Source organism: Tripterygium wilfordii, chromosome 8, assembly GCF_013401445.1.
Source record: "Tripterygium wilfordii isolate XIE 37 chromosome 8, ASM1340144v1, whole genome shotgun sequence".
NCBI lineage: Eukaryota > Viridiplantae > Streptophyta > Magnoliopsida > Celastrales > Celastraceae > Tripterygium > Tripterygium wilfordii.
The window spans coordinates 10,458,455-10,483,287 of record NC_052239.1 but is presented as its reverse complement, the minus strand read 5'-3'; the positions used below and the strand labels follow the sequence as shown (position 1 = coordinate 10,483,287).

Genomic DNA, 24,833 nt, shown 5'->3' with positions numbered 1-24,833 from the left:
TACTATACTCTATACCAAAACCGTTCCAAAACCATTTAAAAAATCATTTAAATTTCCAAACCCGGAACCGTTTCATAATCGTTTATCATCGGGTACCCATTTACCATTTAACTTTTAATATTTTTAATTTTTTCTTTGATGATTTATATTAATATAAATTAATATTGAGTATGATTTATATTAATTATGATTTTATAATTTAAATTAGTCTAATTTATAGTTTTATTAGTATGCTTCTATAAATATATACGTTTTAATATGCTTTATCATGTTATAATTTAATATCCTAGTAGTATACATTTATAGATGATTTATAATATTATTACTATAATGAATCTTTTTATTAAACGGTTCGGGTACCCTAAACCCGGCACCAAAAACCAAACCCGACCCTAAATCATGACGGGTTTGAAAACCAAATCCAAAACCGTTTTCAAAACCTATAGGATGGATTTTCGAGTTTTAAACGGATTGGGTACCCTACGGATAGTGTTCGGATCGGTTTTTTTTGCCATCCCTGGTAGTTAGTAGCATATATGGTAGTTGTCAAACAAATAGCAATTTTCTTGACAAGAATTTCTAGACAATATTGAGACAATATTAATTGTCAAACGAAAATGGTGATGGAAGGGACAATTTTGACTTTTATCCCCAATCTATCCTCTCCTATTAATGAAATTCCATAACTACTCCTATCCCTGTCAATGCCTCGTGTCTCCTCACAGACCCCACCGTCCTTCTTTCACATCGGTTGACCAGCGGTAGCTAACTTGTGATCTTGCAATCTCATCCCTTACCTCCGAGAACTCGCCAGAGATGGCGTAGAACGATCGGAACCCACTGTTGCAGTCCTTGGGATCATGAACTTGTGCTAATCGTTCATTGTCTCCGACTCTCTATTACCGACCGTGATATCTGATATGGACTTCCTCTCTTTCTGCATCTATAATTTGTAGGTTCCAGCCAACCAATTACCTCCCGCCGATGGAGCTCTCTTTTAATATTTATTGGGTTCATTTTGACCCTAGTGCTTGGCAGTCATTTGGGCTTTCAACTGCTCTATTGGGCTTGATAAATATTGTAATTAATTATTTTTATTTTAGATATTAATTGTTATTTATATTTACATTTCTTACGACTAAAATACATAGTACCCCTGCTTGTAATTTGTCACATAATATTACCTAGCATATATGTTATCAGTAAAAGTTGAACCAAACACTATCAACCATTTAGACAGCATATCTGCTACTATTATTGTCCAGTATATCTGCTACCAAAATATATGCTACCATATATGTTACTGTCAAAATTGTCTACCAAACGGACCCTTCATCTTTTTTTTCCTTCTTTTTTTTGGTAGGAACCTATCCAAACATATTCTTTGGACAGTTGAGTAAGCATAAATATTGAGATATCAGAATAACCCGCACCACGCTAACGCCACAAATAAGATTGGACTGAAGCCCATGTTGCGTGGAAATGGGACAAGCCTATGGAGCTTGGATTCAACAATGAAATATCCCAGTAGCCAGTAGGTTGGCATTTATAGGCTCTAAGTAAGGAGAGATAACCAACTAGACTATTTTGAACTTTCTTCTCCGTGCCTGCTAAAACTTAGCTTCACCATTTTACCTCAATCTTATGTATAAAGTGTGATAGTCATTCATTACAAATACACATATAGGACATATTTTTAACACATGATGGGCCGAATTCTATGGGCTCACTTTTTTTTTTGGTCAAGACTTGGTTTCCTTACACTTCGGCCGGTGTGGCCCACATAGGCTATTTTTTGTGGGCCACAGTTTTCAGGAAACTTATAATAAACCATAGCCCATTGGATCCTGTAGGTGAGCCCACTAAACCTAGAACTGGATTGTCGACCGAACGGCGTCGTATCACTGGAAACCGGATTAAATACTAATTAAGTGTAAAATTTAGTAGAGAAGGCACCTCATTGGTCGAAAAAAGCGGGGCGCCAAATCGGAGACCCTAATCAAAGATTTTATATTTCCCAAATAATAAGCAAAGGATAAGGAAAACATAGCTGCCTTCCTTGCGATATGGCCATCGCAGTCGCCAACTGCTGCTTCTCCGTGCTCACTTCAACCGTTAAATGCCGCCTCTCTCTTCCCTCCCACCGCCGTTACGCCACCTTTCATCGCTCAGTCACTCCCAGAGCCGTCGATCGCAGGAGGAGCGCTTCCGAGGGAGGCTCCTCATCGTCTCCTCGTGAAATCAATGGAGAGGTAAGCTCCTTATCTACACTGTATGTTGAGTGACATCTATGAAGTGGAAGATGCGAGAGGTGATAAAGGAACAGAAACGGAGAACTGATTTAGTGTTGAAACGAAATTTTCAACTTACTTTTATGTTGATATGTTTGGTCGTTTCGATGTGAATATGTTTGGATTAAGCACAGAAGAAAGAATCTGTTTCTAAGAAACGTTGGTTGTATGCCGATGAAAAGAGTGGTAGAGGAGAGGTGGGGCGAGCTCAATCAATTTCCTCTAAAGCTTTTGGTTCACGAAGAAAGGACAAGAAAGAGTTCCAAATTGACTCAACAGAGCAGCAGGTATGAATTTGTGTTCCGTTTCGACTGAAATTTTTGTGTTTCTGTACTTTACTGTTTCGTGGGAGATTACTCTGACCTCTAGGTTTGATTGGGAAAATAAAATCAGAATCATGTATAATACCTAGTGAATTTGTTGAAGTATGAGGGTTGATGTTGCAGAAGTGTACTTAATTCGCTAGCATGTCTTGAGATTTAAAAATCTGCTAATTATGAAATCTTTTTTGCGTTTGTTTACATATTTGAAAAGAGCTCCCTGATTCCATTCAAAAGAAAATAGTTTCCTTGTTTCCTTTTTTTTTTTTTCAACTTCAGTTATAGTATGAGGCATTGTTTCCTTTTCTTTTTAGTCTTTGTCATTCTTTCGTCATAATGTGGTTGTGTCTGATTTCAGGTGGAACCGGGAAATCTTCAAGATGCAGCTTTCCTGAATGCTGTTGTGAAGGTAAACGCCCTCACGCTTTCTGGGCCTGTATGTTAGTGCTTGAAAATTTTGCTATTTTAGGTTACCTTATGCTATAGTTACTGTAGTTGCTTGATCATTTTCATTTTTGTTTGAAGAAGCCAATACGATACCTGATATATCTTGTTAAAGGTGCAGTTGATTCTGTATATTATTAAGATTTGTAGAAGCTATCTGTTTTTCTTTTGTCTTCATATTATTCTTAAGTATTAACACAAACTTTTTTGTTTTCCTTTTCCAACATCTTTTAAGCTTTACTGTACGCATACTGCACCTGATTACTCCCTTCCTTGGCAAAAGCAAAGACAATATACAAGTACTGGAAGGTAAGTTATTAAAAATCTTTACTTGTTAGCTTTCTAGAATAATGTGATTAACACTCTCCTTTCGATCTTTACCCTGTTTGAATTCAATTGTCATTCTTTGTTGTGTCCATTACCCATGCATGTCATTCGGTTAGTATACTGGATGATGATTTTTTCCCCACTTCCTGCAGTGCTTTTATGATCGGAGATGGAAAACTTTTGACAAACGCACATTGTGTTGAACATAGTACACAGGTAAATCTTTAAGTCTTGGATTCTAAATTGATACCGAATATGGCTTTTTGGTGTTTAAGCCACAATGAAGAATGGCTACTTCCTTTCATGTCCAACGACTCTACTATGTAAGTGTGCAATGGGCACCCATTGGCCTTTCTGTCTTGATGGATTGCATAACATTGGTGACTAAGGTGTAGATTTGCAAGTGTAATTCTTAGCCCTACTACCATGTATTGAATTTCATTTTCACTCTTCTTTTGAGTTTTGGTTTCATTAGCAATTGCTTTGCAATATACTGTTTAGGTTAATTTCTAGCGATTTAATTTCTATTTTTTCGTTATTGTTTTCATTATTGTTAATTTATGACTGCAGATTAAAGTGAAGAAAAGGGGTGATGATACCAAATATGTGGCTAAGGTATTGCTTTTTCAGAAGAATGCATTGTAGCTTTCAGTATGTTCCTTCAAAATGTAGCATCCTGTCTGAGCTTTCATTTTATATTGCTTGATCTATTTTGGATGGGGTTAAACTTCTTCTTAAGCTAGTATTATATCAATATTTTTCATACCACTCAACGGTGCAGTAGAAGGGAGACATAGGAAGCAGATTTTCGCCCGATTAGCTGGCCAATCTAATAACCAAGTATCATTTTCGTCCACACAGTGGAATTTGTTGTGAAATTTCAATGGGTCTCCAGTGATTTAGTCTCTTGATGGGAGCTCTTTGTATTTGAAAACATGGTTTAGATATTAGATCTTGCATTGACTCCCATGGTACTTATAATTGATGTTTTGGTGACTCCCATGATACTGAGTTTGGTAGCTAGTGGATAAGCATGATCTTGTACGCCTATTATATTATCCTCATTTATCAACCCCCTTCCTTCATTATTTAACAAAGTAAACAGACTGATGGATGTCTGGAGCTAGTTACCAATTGGGCACAGACCATAGTTACCAGGAACGTTCATACCCCCCTCGTCCCCCGATCTGGGACGAACGTCCCGGAACGGGGTACAGTAGCGACCTGGGTCGGTCGGGAACGTGATCTGGGACACCCAAATGAGCGTCCCTAAATCAGTGAAGAGAAAGAGATTTTTCAAATTTAATACAATAATTTGTGATACTTATCTTTTGAACTAAGCAGCTCTTCCTCGAAGTTTAGTGGTGTAGCAATTTCTCTTTGGATGATTGTCGGTCGTTAATGGCTTTGCTCGAATTTCAAGCATACTGAGAAACCCACCTAGCCCGAGTATGCCCAATAACCTCTCAGATTCAGACTGAGCATCAAGGAGAAAGCAAACTTCCTCTTCGAAATCAACACAGATAGCTTCAAGTAGATTTCTGGTTTTTACTGTCTCTGTTTTTCTTTAGTTTTGCTCAAGCGCTTGTCAAGGTTGAGAAGAAGACAGCGCTGTCAAAGATGAGAAGAAGATGATGTACGGGGAAGGCTAGGTATTTGTTTGTTTGCCACTTTGCCCTAAACCAAACACTCCAAAACGAAGCGTTTTGATCTTTACAAAAATGAGTTGTTTTAATATTAATCATTCAATATCAGATTTTTATTTTATTTTTTAAATCATTCCAATATCCTGTTGTGCTCCTTGATGGGATTGGACGAAAGTGTCGGTGGATTGAAATTGTCAATGGAAGACGAAAAGTTGGTGTTTAAGATATGGTGATCTTTACAAAAATGAGTTGTTTTAATATTAATCATTCAATATCAGATTTTTATTTTATTTTTTAAATCATTCCAATATCCTGTTGTGCTCCTTGATGGGATTGGACGAAAGTGTCGGTGGATTGAAATTGTCAATGGAAGACGAAAAGTTGGTGTTTAAGATATGGTGATCTTTACAAAAATGAGTTGTTTTAATATTAATCATTCAATATCAGATTTTTATTTTATTTTTTAAATCATTCCAATATCCTGTTTTGCTCCTTGATGGGATTGGACGAAAGTGTCGGTGGATTGAAATTGTCAATGGAAGACGAAAAGTTGGTGTTTAAGATATGGAAATTGATAAACAAACCCCACTATTTTAAACCCCTCTCCCTAGGTTGTCACTATTTGTCATGTCATGTCATGTCTTTTCATCATGTCTCATCTCATATATACATATATATATATAGATATATACATACATACACACACATATATAGATATATACCTATATATATATATATACACATATAGGGCAGAGAATATATATATATACATTTATTAATTTAAATGTTTTGATGAAGATTATTTGTTTGCTTTTTTTAATTATTATTATTTTTACACTGAGTATTTATTGAGTTGGAGTCCATGAGAGAGTGGTTGATTGGATACATGAACGGTCAAGAAAAGGGACTGGCGAGTTTTACGATGCAATGACGAATAAGTAAAAGGTAATGCTTTTGCAACGTGGACAATTTCAAACCATTGAAAAGTCATTCAACGGATGAGATTGGAAAAAGTCATTAAAGTAGTGTTGTAGTACCTTTTGATGGATTGATTGATTGAAACTAGGAGGTAAGTCTAGAGAAGGTAGGGGGTTGAAAGTAGGGAGTTGGGATAGTGCTTCCCTTAAGATATGTTGGGAAGAGATAGATAGATGCGGCTAATAAATATGAGATGGATATAGCCAATTGATATTTAAATTCGTTATTTATTTATTTATTTTCTATAACAAATGTCATCAAAAAGTTTCAAACGACATCTGAAGAAAGAATAGATATAAATGTTTAAATCTTTTTTTAAAAAGTTTATTCATTGAGATTTTAGACTCATTGCATTCAATTAATATTCTATATATACTGAATTTCCAACAATCCCAATAATACTCACTTACTAAACAAGAATACAACTACCACATTAATAATTTTGTACAATATTTTCATCCGAATTTTAATATTTGTTATAAAATATGAGTGGTTTATCGGTTAGATTTTAAATTTATCTGGACAATTGCAGAAGATTTTTAAAAACTGTTACTTATCCTTCATCCAATCTTTAATATTTGTTACTATTTTTTTTGGATAAAATAAACTGTAATTCAAGGAAAAAAATGATTACATTCACAATTTGGAAAATACGTGTATTTATCATTTTTAAAAATTATGTTGAACTACAATATTATAATTACATTAATAATCTTGTAATTATAAGTTTTAAATACATGATAATATAATATGGTTTTATAATTACATTATTTTTTTAATAACCACCCTTTCTTCACTCGTCATCTCCATAATTCATCACTTCATCTTCTTACTTTACTTTACTTTTCTATTCCTGCCATAAAGATCCATTCATATCTGCATATTTTTAAGAATTATGGTGTTTGGAAAAAGAAGAGTGGAAGAGGTTTCAAATGAGGATCAAGATGACATAACTGACATACAAGAGGATTCAGGCGAAGAGCAAATTGAACAATCTCATACTCAGGCTCATCCAATTGAAACGTCAGATTCAAAATCAAAGCCATTGCTCAATGAAGTTATTAGTGGTGCAGCAAAGGGGAAAAATCCAGGTGGTTCAAAGTCATGGACATGCAAGCACTGTATGGGTCAATTTACTAGTTCATATACTAGGATTCACCATCATTTCTTTGGTGGTCCACCTGGCTCGAAGTCACAAATCAAACGTTGCCAAGCTTTGCTGAAGAATCGGGATGAATATGAACGAGTGAGAAGGAGAGTTCAAGAAGCAGAGAAGTCAGGGGTGTCCTTGTCCTTGAAAAATTCTACCATTACTAAAAGACAAAAACCATTGCCTGTCAAGTCCATTGAAGATTCTTTCAACATGATGGAGAGAGAAGTGGTAGATTTGAAAATTATAAAGGGGTTGTGCGCCAATGGGATTCCTTTCAACGTGCTACGAAATCCTCACTTTTGTGAGATGGTGACGGCAATAAACAGAGGACCTAAGGGTTACAAGCCTCCTTCATTTGAGAGGGCAAGAACAACACTGTTAGATGAGTGCAAAAGGAGTGTTGAGAAGGATCTAGTTGTAATCAAAGACACCTGGTACAATCAAGGTGTGTCAATCGTATCAGATGGATGGTCTAATGTGAAGCACAAGCCCCTAATTAATATAATTGCAGCAAACAGCCGTGGAGCTATGTTCATGTATGCCAATGACTTCTCTGGGATTGAAAAAACAGGTATTTTAAGTGTCTCTTCACTCTCTTGTAGCTAGCAGTTTATTTTTTTCTCAGTATTCTTGTGTCTTATTTTTTTGACATTATTCCTTTCATTATTCTTGTATCAGGTAATGCTATTGCTCAATTTCTGCTCAAGGCAATTGAAGAAGTGGGTCCGTCAAATGTTCTTCAAGTTGTCACTGATAATGCTGCTAATTGCAAAGCTGCGGGAAAAGAGGTAGAAAAAATCCACAAACACATTTTCTGGTCACCTTGTGTTGTTCACACGCTGAACTTGGTTTTTAAGGATTTTGCTAATACATTTGACTGGTTGAGGGATACTTATATAAGGGGAAAAAATATTGTTAAGTATTTTATCAATCATACTCATGCCTTGTCAATTTTTAGAGGTCAATCAAAATTAGAGTTGTTGAAAGTGGCAAAGACAAGATTTGCCTCGCATTACATATTGTTGAAAAGGCTGGTTGATTGTAGAGAGGCTCTAGCTACCACCATTGTGCTTAGAACATGGAAGGAGTGGGTGAAACAAGGAGATGAGCACGCAAGAAAAATGGGTGCTTTAGTTGCTGAAACTATTGGTAGTGAAGACTTTTGGGATGAGGTTGAAGACATAATTAGTATCACAAAACCCATATATTATATGATTAAGTTTTCTGATGGTGAAGGTCCAAAGATGGGGGAGATTTATGAAAGAATGGATAGTATGCTTGGACAAATAAAAGATAAAATGAGGAATAACAAACATGCTGGTTGTTATCCTCAAATAGAGAGTATTGTGTTAGCAAGGTGGGAAAAGATGAATATTCCTATGCATTGTCTTGGTTTTGCACTTACTCCAAGATTTTATGATCCACGTTACCTTGAAACACCAGCTCCTGGAGGAATTGCAAGAAGGGCTCCAAATGTTGATAAGGAAGTTGTTATGGGTGTCATGGAAGCTTTTGAAAAGATAGCTGAAAATGCCGCAGAAAATAAACTATTGCGTGAACAGTTTGCAACATTTCACATGAGGAAAGGTATTTATGCAATGGCAGCAGCTCAACTTGATGCAGTGACAATGGATGCTATTGATTGGTGGTCTACATATGGGTCTGAAACTCCAGAATTGGCTGAAGTGGCAAAAAAAGTATTATCTCAACCAATTAGCAGTTCCTCTGCCGAAAGAAATTGGAGTACATATTCCTACATTCATAATGTGAAGAGAAATCGATTGAATGGGACAAGGGCTGATAAGTTGGTTTTTATTCATTCCAATATTCGTCTTCAGTCACGTTTCTCTGACAATTATAAAGAAGGACCATACAAGAAATGGGATGTTGATCCAGATAATACATGTTTAGAAGAATCTTCTGTGAGATTAGAAGAGATGAAATGGGCTTCCTTAGATAAAGTGTATGATTCAACTGAGCCATTGTAGTTTCATTAGCTTTACTTTGTTAGTTGTTTCATGGAGGTTCAGAGTTAGTAATTAAGTGAGCTGTAATCTCTCTTCTTTTTATTTGAATTATTTGTTGTTTTTTCAATTCCAATACTTATATAGTTATATTTCATTCAATATTTAATGGTGATCCGAACAACTATTTAAACCGTACCACGTTCCCAACTAGCGTACCAATTAAGTATACCCCCCAGTGTACCACAAATCAATCAAGTGGCGTACCCCGTACCCGTACCCGTACCACGACCCGAAGCGTACCCAGTTCCTGGTAACTATGGCACAGACTATAATAATTGTGTTTGGCTGACCAGGGACAAACAATTTTGTTCGTAGCATCTGTCGTCTTCATCTCTGACTAAATCTTGGGAATCTTCTTATGATTTAAGTGTTAAATCAAGTACTTATTTACTTGTAACGATTTCTGAGTGAGGCACTCAATATGCTTGAAAATTTCCACTGACATGGTTTGATTTCCCATCACTGAAAAAATGGGAAGATATTTATAATTGCTTATTAATTTGACACAAGTTTAATTAAGACTTTATTTTATAATTTCCATTGGCCTTTAATAAGATTTTTGTACCCTAATGTTTAATGTTAGACCGTATTCCATAGTCCCCATTGGACGACAATATGATGTTGCACCTTACTTTTCCCTTAATGATGTAGTGCAGGTTTTAGCCAGAGGTATTGATTGTGATATAGCTTTGCTTTCTGTAGAAAGTAAGGAATTCTGGAAAGGAGCCAAACAACTTCATTTTGGACATCTGCCGCGTCTTCAGGTTTTAATACCCCCTTTCTCATGGAGGAATGGTGTTTGCTTGTATGTTTTATGTGTATGGATTTCTTTGTAAACAGAATGATAAGTTCCTTGAAGAAGTTGGTGTTTTGTTTTGTGAGAGACTAAAATCAATAGTGAAAGGCATTTTTGAAGGGCCTTGAATTGTGAGTGGATAATTTCATATGGGGTATTACCATTCTCATCATATATGATCCTATTAATCGAAATGTGTAATTAGATTCTGATATGCAACATTAGCACTTGCTGCTAGTTACTCGATCCAAATTTAAACAACAATAAATCTATCTTTTGTTTGATTGTGCAAATTGTGATGTGCATTTTCATAAATGTAGTTTTAGAAGTTAGAGCTGCGCACTTGATCCAAATGACAGTTTTTTCCGCTGTTGTTATCACATTTGCGCTGAAATAAAAAATAATAATGTTACATCGAAACTGTGGTCCTAAATTTAAGTGAATCTTTCACGTTAGTTATTAAATTTGAAATGGTTCCGTGATTGTTTTGCCTGTGTTTATTTCACAATTATATCACGACTTTATTTTTGCACTGACAATTATAACAAGAGTCTTAGCCTGTCAGTTATGAAATTGATAAAAATTACTCATTTACTTATTGGCTTAATACTCTTTTCTTGCAGGATGCAGTAACTGTTGTCGGATATCCCCTTGGAGGAGACACCATTTCAGTGACAAAAGGTGTTGTTTCACGTATAGAGGTTAGATTCTTCCCATCAATGTCCATCATGTTTTACCAGTTTTGACATCCTATTTTTATGAAAATTGACGCACTTGGCTATATCTTCCGCCTATGTGGCATGAACAACAATTTTGTACTATATTTGTTACCAATTTTATGCTGTCAGGTTACGTCGTATGCTCATGGGTCATCTGATTTGTTGGGCATTCAAATTGATGCGGCAATAAATCCTGGTCAGTAGAATTAAATTTACAATTTTGTTAGAACTCCTCTTGCTTACCGCTCAACCTACAGAAAAGTTATCATGCTTCCGATATAAAAGATTTAATATTTTAATTTATGCAAAATTCAGGGACTAGTACCATATATTTGTGATAGCCACTGCTTATACTTGCTAGATTTTAGGTAATAGTGGTGGTCCGGCCTTCAATGACCGGGGGGAGTGCATAGGGATGGCATTTCAGGTGAATTTTCTGCTAAAAAATGTCATTCTATAGTCTCTCTCTTCTCTTTCCCCTCCCATAGTTATTTTCCCTCTGTTTATGTGTTATGTCTACCTACTATAGGCTTACAGATCTGACGAGGCTGAGAATATTGGGTATGTGATTCCAACAACAGTTGTGTCTCATTTTTTGGATGACTATGAAAGGAATGGAAAGTACACTGGTGAGAATCTATTCTTGCCATCTTTATATATTTGCATTGGCTATTGGATGGAATTGGGTATGTTAAGTTTCAACTTTGTGTTCCAATGGCATTAGAATTTAATATGTACAATTTGATATGATTATAGACTATCTCATCTACATGAACAGCATTGGAAAACTTCTACATAAATTCACCTTAGGCAATGAGTTGGTCAATTTCGCTAGGTTTATTTGCCACATTTTCTTTTGTGCATATTTTACATGGTAAATTGGTAATACAACAGGATTTATCCACTTTGCAATGCAGCTGTTGACGAGTCATAGCCGAATGATCTGTTTATAGGTGTTATTATTGGTAGCACCAAACTACCCTCTGCATTTGGCAAAGGGAGTATGACCCTTCTCGAATATATTGATTCCATGTCTTAGATCGTAAATTCGATACTCATATTATTGTCGCAAAACTAGAGTCATTTTAGTAGTCACATACTACTTATAACTGAACTGTTTTCTTAGCGGTCTTATGATAATTCATTCATTGTTTTTCACATATAGTTTGTCTGGGGTTGTCAGTTGTTATCATATCTATCTAGCTTTTTAGCTTGCACTTGTTAAAAAAAAAATATTGAAGAGATAATGAGAAATTCATGGACAATAAAAATTTTTTTTGGACCACCTGATTTCTCTGTTAGTGCACTCCACTCCAGTACTGTTTTTAGATCACTTGGTAACATCTGCACTTATTGTTGCTTTCTGGAGATGCAATTTTTTGTATTCAATATTTGCATTTCCTTGTGACAACAATATTGTGGCTGCAGAATGACTATAGAAACATTTCACTATTAAATTTCAGGTTTTCCTTCGCTGGGTGTGTTGTTGCAGAAGTTGGAGAATCCAGCAATCCGTGCATGCTTAAAAGTACCATCTAATGAGGTGTATATGCTTCATCTAGTTAATGTTAAATCCTAACTGTCTCGATTGAACAGAACACCAGTAAATCAGTACTGTTTAAATGACAATGATGTGAGATGAAATATGGTGGATGGTCGCATGGGATTTGGCAATAAATGAAGAAGGGTAAAAAAAAGAAGTGAAGGGTTGGATATGGAGAACATTTGAACAATATGTTTAAACGGGGTGTCGGAAATTGGAGAGGATGTAGAGGCAATAGTAGAGGTTGAATCTCTGTGACTAGAATGTTGAAAATATAAGGGAATAAAAGAATGCGCTGTGAAAAGGTATGCATGATGGTCCAATCAAATAAATGTTCAATTCAGAATTTGATTGAAAACCAAAATTTAAGTTTGATGCATTCATTCTGGGTTTCATTTCTAGGTGACGAACTATTCTATCTAATTGTACTTTATAAATTGCAAGTTATGAAGTTAATATTGAACATTATATTGGAACTGTTAAAAGATTGTCCAGTTATAGGGAAAAAGGAATTCCAAAGCATACGTAAACATGGAAAATTATAGAAGGATAAAACTCATTTCTAGATCATAATTGTAGATGCTTCAAAGCATTCAATTTGTCTAACTTTTTTTGTTTTTTTGATAAATATCTGTCTGTTACTTGATGCGTCTGATGCGATTTTCATAGTTCTTCTCTTACTAATCTCTTTAGTTGAACTTGATAGGTGTCTCAATGCTTAAATGTTCTGCTGTTATCCTCAGGCTTTCCTCATAAAATCTTTGTTATGCAGGGTGTATTGGTGCGGAAAGTTGGACCCACATCTGATGCAAATAATGTGTTAAAGGAGGTATCTAGTTAGAATTGCATAGAAAGCATCGGTTCATTATTATAACTCTTCTTAATATTCAGCCTAATATATATTTCTTAAAAGGAACAAAACTTGAATATAGAAAAATACACAACTGGTTGGCCAGCAGTAAGGATGGAATAGGCGATTTATGGTCTTCTAGATTTTTTGACTCTTATAAAACATCATTATATCTTCTATATGTCAAGAACTTTCATAACAGGTGTGCTTCTCCAGGGGGACGTGATTGTAAGCTTTGATGATGTTCCTGTAGGGTGTGAAGGAACAGTGCCTTTCCGATCAAATGAGCGCATCGCTTTCCGCTACCTGATTAGTCAAAAGTAAGGGCTCAATTCTCGACTGTGAAATTAAATGGAAGTATGCAATGCCTCTTGGTAAATTATGACATAATGTAGAGTCGGCCAGATAAGCTTGACCTAAAAGTTCACTGCAACATGACATGGGATTCTGTCTTGCTTTTGTTCCTTGCTGCAGTGCTTTTTCTCATGTATTAGAAAGAATACCCAAGGTTGAACGTATGACAGATGTTGACATTTTTATTTTGGAATGGGTGTGAGATTTTGACATTGCTGACATTAGAACATAATCAAAATAAGTTAAAGATAGCAAGGATGACTGTTTTGAGTTATTGAGATCCTTGCAGTCGTGTGCTGACATTTTGTAATGCTTTTCACTGAACTTGGCCAACTTTGGCCATTGATGATGTGTGGAAAATCAATAGGCATACCTGCAAAGTTATTTTGATTCTCGCTGGACTTCTAATTCTGATCTGTTTTTCTCTTCACCCAATGATATATGTAATCTTTTAATCTATTTCACCATGTTTATTGTGTAACTCTCTGGTACATTTATGATCATTCTATTGATGCCAGATATGTATCTAATGTTGCACATATGTAGATTTGCTGGTGATGCAGCAGAGCTCGGAATTGTCAGAAATGGGGTACCTATGGAAGTTCAAGTAATTTTGAATCCAGAAGTGCTTTTGGTGTGCCACTGGAAACTCTTCACCTGTACATAAACATTGTATTCTAGTGGTAGTTGTTTGAGTTCTTTTGTCTTTTGCTTTAAGGTTCCCTATCACATTGATGGAGGTCAGCCTTCTTATCTAATTACTGCCGGATTGGTGTTCACCCCACTTTCAGAGCCACTTATAGAGTATGTTTCTTACTGGTACCAAGCTATATACAATTTTAATTATACCATCCTTCAAGGTTGCGGCTGCTAATTGCTTTCTATTTTTCTCTTTCATGACAGTGAGGAGTGTGAAGATTCTCTAGGGGTAAGTTGTAAAACAGTATGGAGGAACACTTCATTCAATTATAGTACTAAACGAATTTTTTTGTGACAAAATCTGATAGTTTTTTCACCACCCAGCTGAAACTACTGGCAAAGGCACGGTATTCAATGGCAAGGTTCAAAGGGGAACAGATGGTGGTCTTATCTCAGGTATATGCATGCTCTCCCACCCCTTCCCCCCACCGAAGTTTAGTTATGACTCTTTCCATATTTCAATCTGATACAGCGGAAGAAAAAACGATGATGGCCTGGCTTTTTATGGAAATGATAACCATTATCCAAGTGTCTGTCATAATTGTTTGCTTATGTTTTTTTTTTCCTTTTCATTAATAGGTTTTAGCAAATGAGGTAAACATTGGATACGAGGATATGAGCAATCAACAGGCAAGTTTCCCATAGCACTTACTATTTTGATACGACCTCTGCTAATTCAGTTACAAATGCGGCAGGTGTTGAAGTTTAATGGGACTCGAATTAAAAATATTCATCACTTGGCACACCTTGTAGACTGTAAGTTGTAAAACTTTGTGTTTACTATTTGTTTCATTTTACAAGCTAACCTGGTTGTCTCTGCTTGAGTAGCATGCGAGGACAAGTACCTAGTTTTCGAATTCGATGACAACTTCATTGCTGTTTTGGAGAAGGAAGCAGCTGTTGCTGCCTCACCCTACATTCTTAAAGACTATGGCATTCCATCAGAGAGATCATCTGATCTGTTAGAGCCCTATGTGGGTTCATTGGAGGACAATCAATTTATTGACCAAGAGGATATTGGAGATTGCCCAGTTTCAAATATGGAAATTGGGTTTGATGGACTCCTTTGGGCGTAGTTGCGAAAAATGGGGGAGATCTGATTTTCCAAAACGTTTGCCACACTGAGGTAGCTCCGTTTATATAGAACTGCCCAGCAAGTTGCATCACCATACCTTCCAAAGGAACCATGGTTGCGCTAACAGCCTGTGCTATGTATTCATTTTTATTATTCCTCTCAGTGGTGCAGAGGCACTGGGGACTGTGGTGCTCGCGCTACCCTGCTTTCAACGCTGAGAAGTTTCTAAATCCATCGCTTTCGTTAACAAAGCCATGATTTATGCAGGAATGGCTGCAGTAGGTCTCGAGAGTATTTATAATTCGATTCATGATTCTTTTTTTTTTTTTTCAATTCACTTGACATAAAAGTGTATCCAATTTTAACTTGGAATAAATGTTGAAAGACAGCTATGTTTCTGTTAGGCCTTCTAATCTTCTTTAATGTCAAGGATGCTTCACGTAGCTTATCTTATTAATTCATGTCATGTAGCTTGTGTACTATGCCTAACCTTTGGGAGCCTTTTGTTACACAAGCAAGAAGCTTTGCTCGTTTATATTTGTGGGCCTTTTCCTCAGCATTATAAAGCCGAACAACTTAACCAGGTGGAGCAAGAATGAAGACTTTGGGGTACAGACCTAGACTCATAAGGTATTATTTACTATTTATTTTTGTCAGTCTTTTTATATACGAGTCATTGTTTATTTATTTAACTTAATTGAATTGACTCTTTTTGTTATGATGTAAGGGTTGGTTGACAGTAACACGAAACTAATTTTCATAACGAGGACTTTCCACTATGACGTGGATGGTGATGAAATGAGGAGTTGGCCTCAACTTAATATCGGATATATATATATATATATATTTTTTAATATCCGAGGGAACCCCAGCTTAACTTGTCACTTTGTGATAACTGGGTCAAATTCAAATCTTAGATCAACAGCTCACTCTGACAACGAGCTTGATTGGGTTTATCGATAGTTTTTGTAATAACCTTGTGAGGATGTAGCTTAAGGGAGTGGGAGTAGAACTTGTGACATCTACCTTTGGTAGAGTAACACACCTTGCCACTCAATATGAAAAGAATATGTCTAGTGAGAGCATCAACTTGACTGATACATAAGATGATAGTTTTAGGGTTTAGATATAGATATGATATACACCAATAATTCACATGTATAAAATGGAACAATTTGAGTCTGGATTCAATTCTTCAGTTAAGAATAAATAAATAAAGACCAAGAACAATTTGAGTCTGGATTCAATTCTTCAGTTAGGAATAAATAAATAAAGACCATCTTTCATTTTATAAAATTAAAAAAACCAAACTAAACTAAAATGGAACGTCACAGTTACGCCCATCCCCCATAATTGACCGAGACCTCAAGGTCTGAAACCAAACCAATTTGTGATGATCAATAAGTATATAAATATAATCGAATTGCTTTGAGTATTTCACAGGTTATTAGTAATCCACCTCCAATGGACAATTGGAAACTCGACATTGTAAGGGGGCTCAGTGAAAGACCTCGAATATCTTCAACTTGGAGCATCTGCAAAGTTCCGAGAAACGTTCGAAAGGTGAATGAAGATGCTTACACTCCTCACATTGTCTCCATTGGACCAATCCACCATCAAGACGAAAACTTATTGCCTATGGAGGATCACAAACGACGGTACCTAATCTCCCTCTTCAGGCGTACGCAAAATCCTTCAGCAATTCTCGAGGATTGTTACAGTGCCCTCTTGGGTCTTGATGACGATGTCCGTGCTTGCTATCTAGAACCAATCTTGTATGATAAACCAGAGCTTGCGAAAATCTTATTACATGATAAATCAGGCGTACGCAAAATCCTACAGCAATTCTCGAGGATTGGTTCACAGCTTGTTGTTCTTGTTTTCTAATCATTAATAAAGCTCAGATTTATCCAAAAAACAAATAAATTGTGGTTTGTTCTTGTTGAATAATCACATGTTGAAAAGTCTTAGAATTTATAATTTGCATGCTCTTTCATTTCTGAATGGATCTCCCTTGCAGAAGGTAAGCCTGAGCCATTATTATGCCAACAAACAAGAATGGAGTGACTGAAATAATCAAAACAGTTGACTCGAATTAAATCGGAGCTTTCATTTGATTAATCAAAATGTGAGTACACAAAATTGTTCCTGTCATAATATCCAAAAGAAAGATTACATTCATAAATTGAAATAATCTAACCCCGAACTATCATCTCCAAAGCGTCGAATCTTGTGTGAGGATCCATTGCCAGTACAACTAAGCGATAATATGTCCAATCAATGATCTGAAACCAATCAGTTAGTTGAACCATTTCAGTCGACTCTGAAGCTGCAGACTTGGAAGTTTCACCTTTTCCTCTGCCTTTCTTCGGAGCACCAGCTTGGCGAGTGCTAGCTGCCGGTGTGAGTTGAGCCTGTTGCCTTTGTTCCATCGTCCGGACTTCATAGGAACCAAAGAAGCAGCGGTCAATTATGCGGTCATAACTGGCCACGTTAATGCACTGAGCAGCGGTACCGTTTGGAAATTCCTGCCAGTCGTCGACGTCGCAAGGGCCAAGGTTTGGAGTACAAGCTACTCCAACAATATAAGCAATAGATACATCATCTAAATTGTAATTACCCTCCATGGGGAACCAAGCGCAGCATCGATTGTCAGTGTGCCAATCGAAAAGCCATGATGGTCTACCAAGAGAATCATCAGTAACCAATGTGGACATGTTTATCTTTGCCTTACAGCCTTTCATGATTCCAATTATTCCCATAACCAAGTCATAGTCGAGATGAAAGCCATTGATATGGAAAGGGTTGTCTGTATTCCACGCAGGGTCATCGTCTAAAATCGGGATGAACAGTGTATCCTCCATAGTCCCACTCCCACTTATGTGTGTGGGGCGGATACTGGCATTAAGCCTAACAAGAAATTCGTCATATTCAAATGAATAATAGACTTCTTCATGCTGGTAATGCTGTGAAAACGCCAGCAGTGGCGGCCCTGGGGTGGGGCGACACGGGCGGTCGCCCCGGGCCCCTAAATCCCCAGGGCCCCAAATTTTTGAAAATAATATTAATTTTATATTAATCCAAACATAAAAAATCAATTAAAAACTAACAATTCTCCACATATTTCACTAAAAAACCAATAAAAGAAAATTTTTTTATTTTAAAATAAATAAAAAAGAAAACAAGGGCCCCTTTTCTCGAGTTCGCCCGAGGCCCCTGTAAACTCAGGTACGTCACTGAACGCCAGGGGGGAAAGCTTCCTAGCGGCAACACTATTGGAAACGTAGAGGTCGTGAATCCAGGCAGATATGTAGTTACGGGTCGTGAAGGTCCATGATATAACTCCAGCTGGTGGAGTGAATTGATCCATAAACCACCTGAAACGCGGCCACCGTGCCTGGAAAAGGGGGTGTAGAGAGTCACCAGAGAATTGAAGATACCTTGGAGGTATAGTTCAGCATAGCGCTGTTTCTTATAGTGGGTACGCAAAGTACCAATTCGATTGTTGTCTTGGAGGTAGTGGGTAACTCTCGACAGAGAAGGTCGCTAGAGCGGGACTGGTTTAGGGTCAGCCATCTTTCACAAACTAGAAATTTCTCTGGTTACATAAAAAAAACCCAGAAATTGGCAAAACAAACAAACGCCAAATGGGAAGAATATCAAGAAATGATAAACTACTCCAACAATTCAACAGAAGTGATCACAAATAATACCCTCACTAGAAAGAAGGAAGAGGATGATTTGATCATTTTCAAGAATCAAAACTAGAACTAGGAACCCCAACAATCACACAAACACATGCTTATGTATATAGACAGAGCGAGTGAGGGAGTACCTGATTACTCCTCGTGTTCTTCCTCGCGGAGACGAGACAATGGAGTGGCGTCTTGTCGGACGTCGGTAACACTCTCTCTCTCTCGCTGCGTCTCGGCGGCCAGCACAGTGGAGTACAGACTACAGAGTACTGAGGAGAAGACTGTTGTGTATGCATGTATGTATATAATAGCGATCAGAGACACGTGTAAATTAAATGGGTGTATATTGACGAGAATATCCAAATATTGTTTATTTATGACATGGTCAATCCAACTTACGAACGTTTACACTAGTGGAAATGGATTGGATTCAAGGGTAATTTCGTCTTTAAGAACATATAGATAGGAGATGAATGGCTGCGATGATAAATAAGATGTTGCATTTCTCAAAGTTAAATCGAAGGAAACTCGGGCGACTGTTCATTGACCAAGAATACCGGCATTTTTTTTTTGAAAGGAGAATACCGGCATTTGGATAATCCAGTGGTATAAATACAATTAAGGAGGATTGAAGAGTAAATATTATAGGTGCTCGATCTACAATCGTTGAAAAGTCAAGGTGGATCATCAGCAACCTACAATACATGTAAGCAAAAAAACAATTGGAAAAATCTTGGCACCGGTGGAGTGCTAGCCAAAGAAGCTCCGACAATCAAGGATCGAGGTTGAGGTGAATGGGAGGTCAAAATTGAGATGACTAGGGAGACAAGGTTGAAGATAGATGAGTCTGATGTCGAGGGCATGGACCTGATGTCAACAATGTGAGGAATTGATGTCGACGACACATGGTCTTGAAGTCGATGAGGAGGGGGAAAAGATACAATTATGCAATTGGATTGATATTTATTCAAAAAGCTGGGCCGAGATACTCTACTTATCAAACAAGAGTTAATTGTATCTTTCAGCACCGAAAGATAGAGATAGAGATAGAGTTTGTTATGACTCAATCTTTGTAGGTCCATTTGTTACAAAGGAAACACTCAATGCTCATAAATGATACAAAACATTCGCTCGGACAAATTTATCACAGTTCTTGACAGGCTCCCTGCTAATGTGTGCAGAAAGGGATTTGGGCAAACTAGGTTGCCCAAGTAGGTTGTTAGGGTGCTTCGAAGAAACAGATGAAAAGGTCATGCACACTCTTGGAAATGGGAAATACGTTAAAGAGTCTTAAGAGTAGACAAGATAAAACAAACATAAACCAAGTCGTAGGTACTTAATTGTGGGGGGATTTTTTGGGTCTGAACCAGTCAACAGTTAGTTGTAGAAAAAAGAAAAATCAGCAGTTAGTTGTAGAATGACTTGCAATGCAAATGCGAGTTTGGAGGACCAGAAACAGAAACCCCCATATATAACTGAGTGGTTTAGTTACCATAATTCAAAGCAAAAAAGAGAAAAAAATTAAATGAGATTAATCTTATCAAGGATAGAAATCAGCTGCTAGAAATCATCCTCTAACGATGACATGGTTAAGCGACATTGAGAAAGGGCTCCGTGCAACAACTCGAGCATCTTCAAGTTGGAGCATCTGCAAAGTTCCCATGAACGTTCGATCGGTAAATGAAGATGCTTACACTCCTCACATCGTCTCAATTGGACCAATCCACCATCAAGACAAAAAGTTATCCCCTATGGAGTATCACAAAAGGCAGTACCTAATCTCCCTCTTCACGCGTATGCAAGACCCTAGTTCTATGCTCAATGGATGTCTTGCTACAGTCATAGCTCTTGAAGAAGATGTCCGCGCTTGCTATGTAGAACCAATCCCGTATGATCAATACGAGCTTGTGAAAATCTTATTACATGATGCAGGGTTTATGATTGAGCTTTTCTTTAGATACTCCGAAATGGGTTTAAAAGTACAAGTTGATCCCATATTCACGACTTCTTGGATGATCTCGACGCTGCAGCGTGACTTGACGCTTCTGGAGAATCAGATCCCTCTCTTTGTTCTAAAATCTGTGTTTGAGCGTATAGCACCGTCTAGTGCTGCTGGTCTTCCAACGCTCGAAGAGCTTGCTCTTCAATTTTTCAAGTCAACTTTGAACATCAGCGAAGAAGCATTCCTCACAAAATGCAGGCAGAAGGGCAACCACTTGCTTCACTTGTTGCACAACTGTTATCTTCCTTCAAATCCTATAGATTCAAGAAGCAAGCTGGGCGCATGGGAATTCATACATTCTGCAACATCACTCAGACAGGCTGGAGTAGTGTTTCAAAAGAATACGACAAACGACTTGTTCGATTTACAATTCCATAATGGCACGTTCAAAATTCCACCTCTACGCATTCATGGCTCTACCGATACACTCTTCAGAAACCTTGTAGCCTTCGAGCAGTGTCACCAGGACAATAAACAATATATTACATCATACATCATGCTCATGGATAGACTGATCGATACAACAAATGATGTCGAGTTACTTCAACAGAAGCGAATCATTGATAATGCTTTGGGTGGTGGAGATGATGTTTCAAATATGTTAAACAATATCTGCAAGCAAATAGTTTTAAAAGAGTTCTATTTTGCAGGATTATGCAATCAAATTAATGCCTACACTAAGTCTCCTTGGCATCGTTATAAAGCTACATTGAGACGTGACTACTTTAAAAATCCATGGAGTATTATGTCCTTCGTGGCTGCCGTTCTACTTATTGTTCTTACTCTCTTGCAGACCTTGTATTCTGTACTCTCTTATTACAAAAATTGATACTTGTTCTGGAAATAGTTGTGGTTTGTTCTTGTTGAATAATCAAATGTTCAAAAGTGTTTAGAAGTTTTAATTAGGATGCTTATTATATCCTTTATCCATATTTTGTTGTTTCAAGAGCAGTTAATATAATAGATTTTCTATTTCACCTACTCAAATACCGTTTTTAACTAACCTAACCCTCCACTATCATCTCCAAAGCGTCATAGTCAGTACAACTGAGTGATAATAAGTTCAATCAATGATCTGAAACCAATCAGTCAGTTGAACAACCAAGCCATAGTCGAGATGAAAAGAGCAACATAATGCGTTATAGACGAGTCATTAGTGAGGCATGCAACTGTACCCTTTGAGTGATTAGTGTAACCTGAGTAAGATATGTTGGAACATACTCAGTATTTTTTTTTTGTGTGTAATTCATTTAAGTGTCTATGGGCCATAATGAGATGGACACAAATTCTTAATTTAGCAAAAGACACATGGGTGTATTCTAGTATTAAATTTAATTTTTCCAGCCCATTTGGTCAAAAACCCTCTCTCTATTAAGCCCATTTGGTATGGTATCAAACGGGTGAGTTGCTCTTGTGGGGGGTTTTGCCCTAGAGAGGGTAACTAAGATTGTACTCATCAATTTGGTGGGTGGGAAATGGTCAGGATGCATCAATTTGGTTCGATAAGTGGATTCCCAGCTCGTGGAAGTTTAATCTCGTTACTCCAATCAATTCTAATTGGGGACATCTAAGGGTTGGCCACTTTATTGACAGTCAAAGAAGGTGTTGGAAATAAAGTGCTGTTAGGAATCTGCGTCTATCCATTGATGCTAAGGTTGTTTTGAATATTCCTTTGGGTAATGTTAATGCTCTTGATGCTCGGAGATGGCATTTTGATGCCAAGGGCTGGTATTCGGATAAAAGTGGTTACAAGACATTTGTCCTTCATTGAATATAAAAGTTTCATATTATTCTTTTGACTAATTTCCTATTTATTTTATACCAAATATAATCATGTTCACCTGTCACTCATCTAAATTTTGAAAGACTTCTATTTTACAGGATTACGCAATCAAGTTAATGCTTACGCTAGGTTCCCTTGGCATCGTTGTAAGGTTACGAAAGAACAATCTCCAATTAAATCATAATCATATAGATCAACACAAGGTTTATGGCTCACCTAAGTGAATCTTACTCCGACTTTAATACCTACCTGATAATGAGTCCTTGCACACCTTTCTCTACCTTTTTTTTTTTGATAAATCAGAATTTATTAGAAAAAATATAAATTACATAGGACAACAACTCCTCTTACAACCACCAATATATAGTTTTAACAAAAAAAAATTAGCACTGGAGAAAAGAAAGACACAACAGAAGAGAAAGATTCAAAAGCATTAAAGAAACCATGACACCATCAAATCTTATCTATCAACCCCTTTCTTGGCTAAGAAATTTGTCACACCATTTGCTCTCTCCAAATATGGACAAAATTTACTGTAGCCAAGACCTTAGTGATTGCACAGAGATAATTGCTAAGGTAATTGCTAAATACACATGAGTTTTGCTAAATGCACACAAACATGTATTTTTGTGTATTATATGAATTGACAATTGACTTGACGTATGTGTATGTATGATATAACGGCGTTACTTTTTATGTGTAAAGGAGGAACCGTTGTTTTTTCTTTTGTCTTCTAACATTTGCTTTTAAGTTTAAAGGGAAATGACCATCTAGGACAAAACAAATTTACTTATTCCATTTATTCAAATTCCAACAATTACAGTAATTAATTAATTACCTTATTTATTCTTTTTTTTTTCTTTGAAAGCTATGAACTTCAACATATATCTTAAATGAATTTTTTTGTGTTTATGCATCACTGGGATAATTATCAATATGAATTTTTTTTAGAATATTAATGTATTTATTAATTGAGTTTATATAGTTTATTCAACTTAGGAGCACTTAATTAAAACTATTTCTATATGTTAAGTTGTAAACTAAAATACTACTAATTAACATTTTTTTTATAAATATATAAGGTTAGTTCATAAAAATATTATTTAGCAAAAACAATGGACATGCTTGAACACATTTCTCAATAAAGTGACTTTAATTTTATTAAAACACAATAACACATATTACATTACTAATCTTCTACCACAATGGTTTCATGTGGAAACCTAGAACGAGTATGCTGCATGTATGCATCAAGTTGTTCCATATATGGTAAAACTCATGCAGTTGCGCACTCATACCTAAAGTAATTCCACTGAGGCATAATGGTAGGCATCGGGTAACCCCTAGCTAAGGAAACCTGGACATAGTGATTATTATTAACGTGTCCGATAGCGATAGCAACATGTTGATACTGTACTGGAGGAGTTGATCGCAGTGGTAAATATGTGAAGCTCTGTGCAAAACTAAGAACATGTAATATGACATTGTACCTCGAAGCAATCAAGAGACCCATGTCTGGCATTGTCATCCAGTGTTGAACTGGTGCTGCTCTATCTGATTCAAAGAAGTTCAGTGAGTTGTGAACACCCAATGCATGTTCTTCACTACCAAACATTGCAACATATTCATGCCAGAATGCGCCCAACTCACCTATCAAATCACGACGGACAGTATCCCATGCATGTTCGCCTAAACCAAGACAAACAGCTATCGCCCGAAAGCCGCAATTTCCATCAGGTATTACATCTTGTATAGACCCAATGTAAGGATGCAATATTGACGGAAACTGACGAACATAAATATGTTCATGCGTAACGTTACTCGATTTGGAACTCCTTTGTGTAGGGAGTGGTGGAGTACTGTAGAGGGATGAGCAACTGTGTCTCCCTAGTTGCTGGGAATGATGAAATTCATGATGTGAATCTGTATGAGTTACTCCACTTGCCTTTTTCTTTGAGGATAGGCATCCCATTGAAATACTATGTCTACTTTGTTGGTAGGACTGAAGAAAATTTTGTTCTACAGAGTCGGGTGCGATAGGATTACAACGAGTATGCATGTCTGCCTTTTTCTTTGAAGAAGGGCGTCCACGTGTACTTTTTATAACAGCCGGATCTTGTACTGTAGTAGT

The 24,833-nt window shown here is 36.8% G+C and overlaps 3 protein-coding genes across 5 annotated transcripts; all 3 read left to right on the top strand.

Annotated features, from left to right (window-relative positions):
• The first annotated feature begins 1,977 nt into the window (after positions 1–1,977).
• Positions 1,978–15,684, top strand: LOC120004293 (protease Do-like 2, chloroplastic). 3 transcript variants are annotated; one of them, XM_038853598.1, is made up of 21 exons: positions 1,978–2,252; positions 2,474–2,578; positions 2,970–3,020; positions 3,291–3,364; positions 3,535–3,598; positions 3,953–3,997; positions 9,843–9,950; positions 10,606–10,683; positions 10,831–10,897; positions 11,070–11,128; positions 11,231–11,330; positions 12,165–12,244; positions 13,017–13,073; positions 13,311–13,414; positions 13,995–14,082; positions 14,167–14,252; positions 14,352–14,376; positions 14,472–14,543; positions 14,727–14,777; positions 14,843–14,903; positions 14,976–15,684. In XM_038853598.1, exons 1-21 carry the CDS (start codon positions 2,067–2,069, stop codon positions 15,221–15,223), a joined length of 1,809 nt encoding a protein of 602 aa, XP_038709526.1. In that variant the 5' UTR covers positions 1,978–2,066; the 3' UTR covers positions 15,224–15,684. The 3 variants fall into 3 exon arrangements, with proteins under 3 accessions (XP_038709526.1, XP_038709525.1, XP_038709527.1); XM_038853597.1 differs by having other exon boundaries at positions 1,980–2,252; positions 2,426–2,578; positions 14,976–15,682; XM_038853599.1 differs by lacking the exon at positions 9,843–9,950 and having other exon boundaries at positions 1,980–2,252; positions 2,426–2,578; positions 14,976–15,682.
• Positions 6,801–9,399, top strand: LOC120004292. Its single transcript, XM_038853596.1, has 2 exons — positions 6,801–7,730; positions 7,838–9,399. Exons 1-2 carry the CDS (start codon positions 6,902–6,904, stop codon positions 9,145–9,147), a joined length of 2,139 nt encoding a protein of 712 aa, XP_038709524.1. The 5' UTR covers positions 6,801–6,901; the 3' UTR covers positions 9,148–9,399.
• A 967-nt stretch (positions 15,685–16,651) lies between the features above and the next one.
• Positions 16,652–21,827, top strand: LOC120003636 (UPF0481 protein At3g47200-like). Its single transcript, XM_038852652.1, has 7 exons — positions 16,652–17,100; positions 17,243–17,245; positions 17,732–17,780; positions 18,701–18,789; positions 19,566–19,701; positions 20,099–20,196; positions 20,468–21,827. Exons 1-7 carry the CDS (start codon positions 16,687–16,689, stop codon positions 21,746–21,748), a joined length of 2,070 nt encoding a protein of 689 aa, XP_038708580.1. The 5' UTR covers positions 16,652–16,686; the 3' UTR covers positions 21,749–21,827.
• The last annotated feature ends 3,006 nt before the right edge of the window (positions 21,828–24,833 follow it).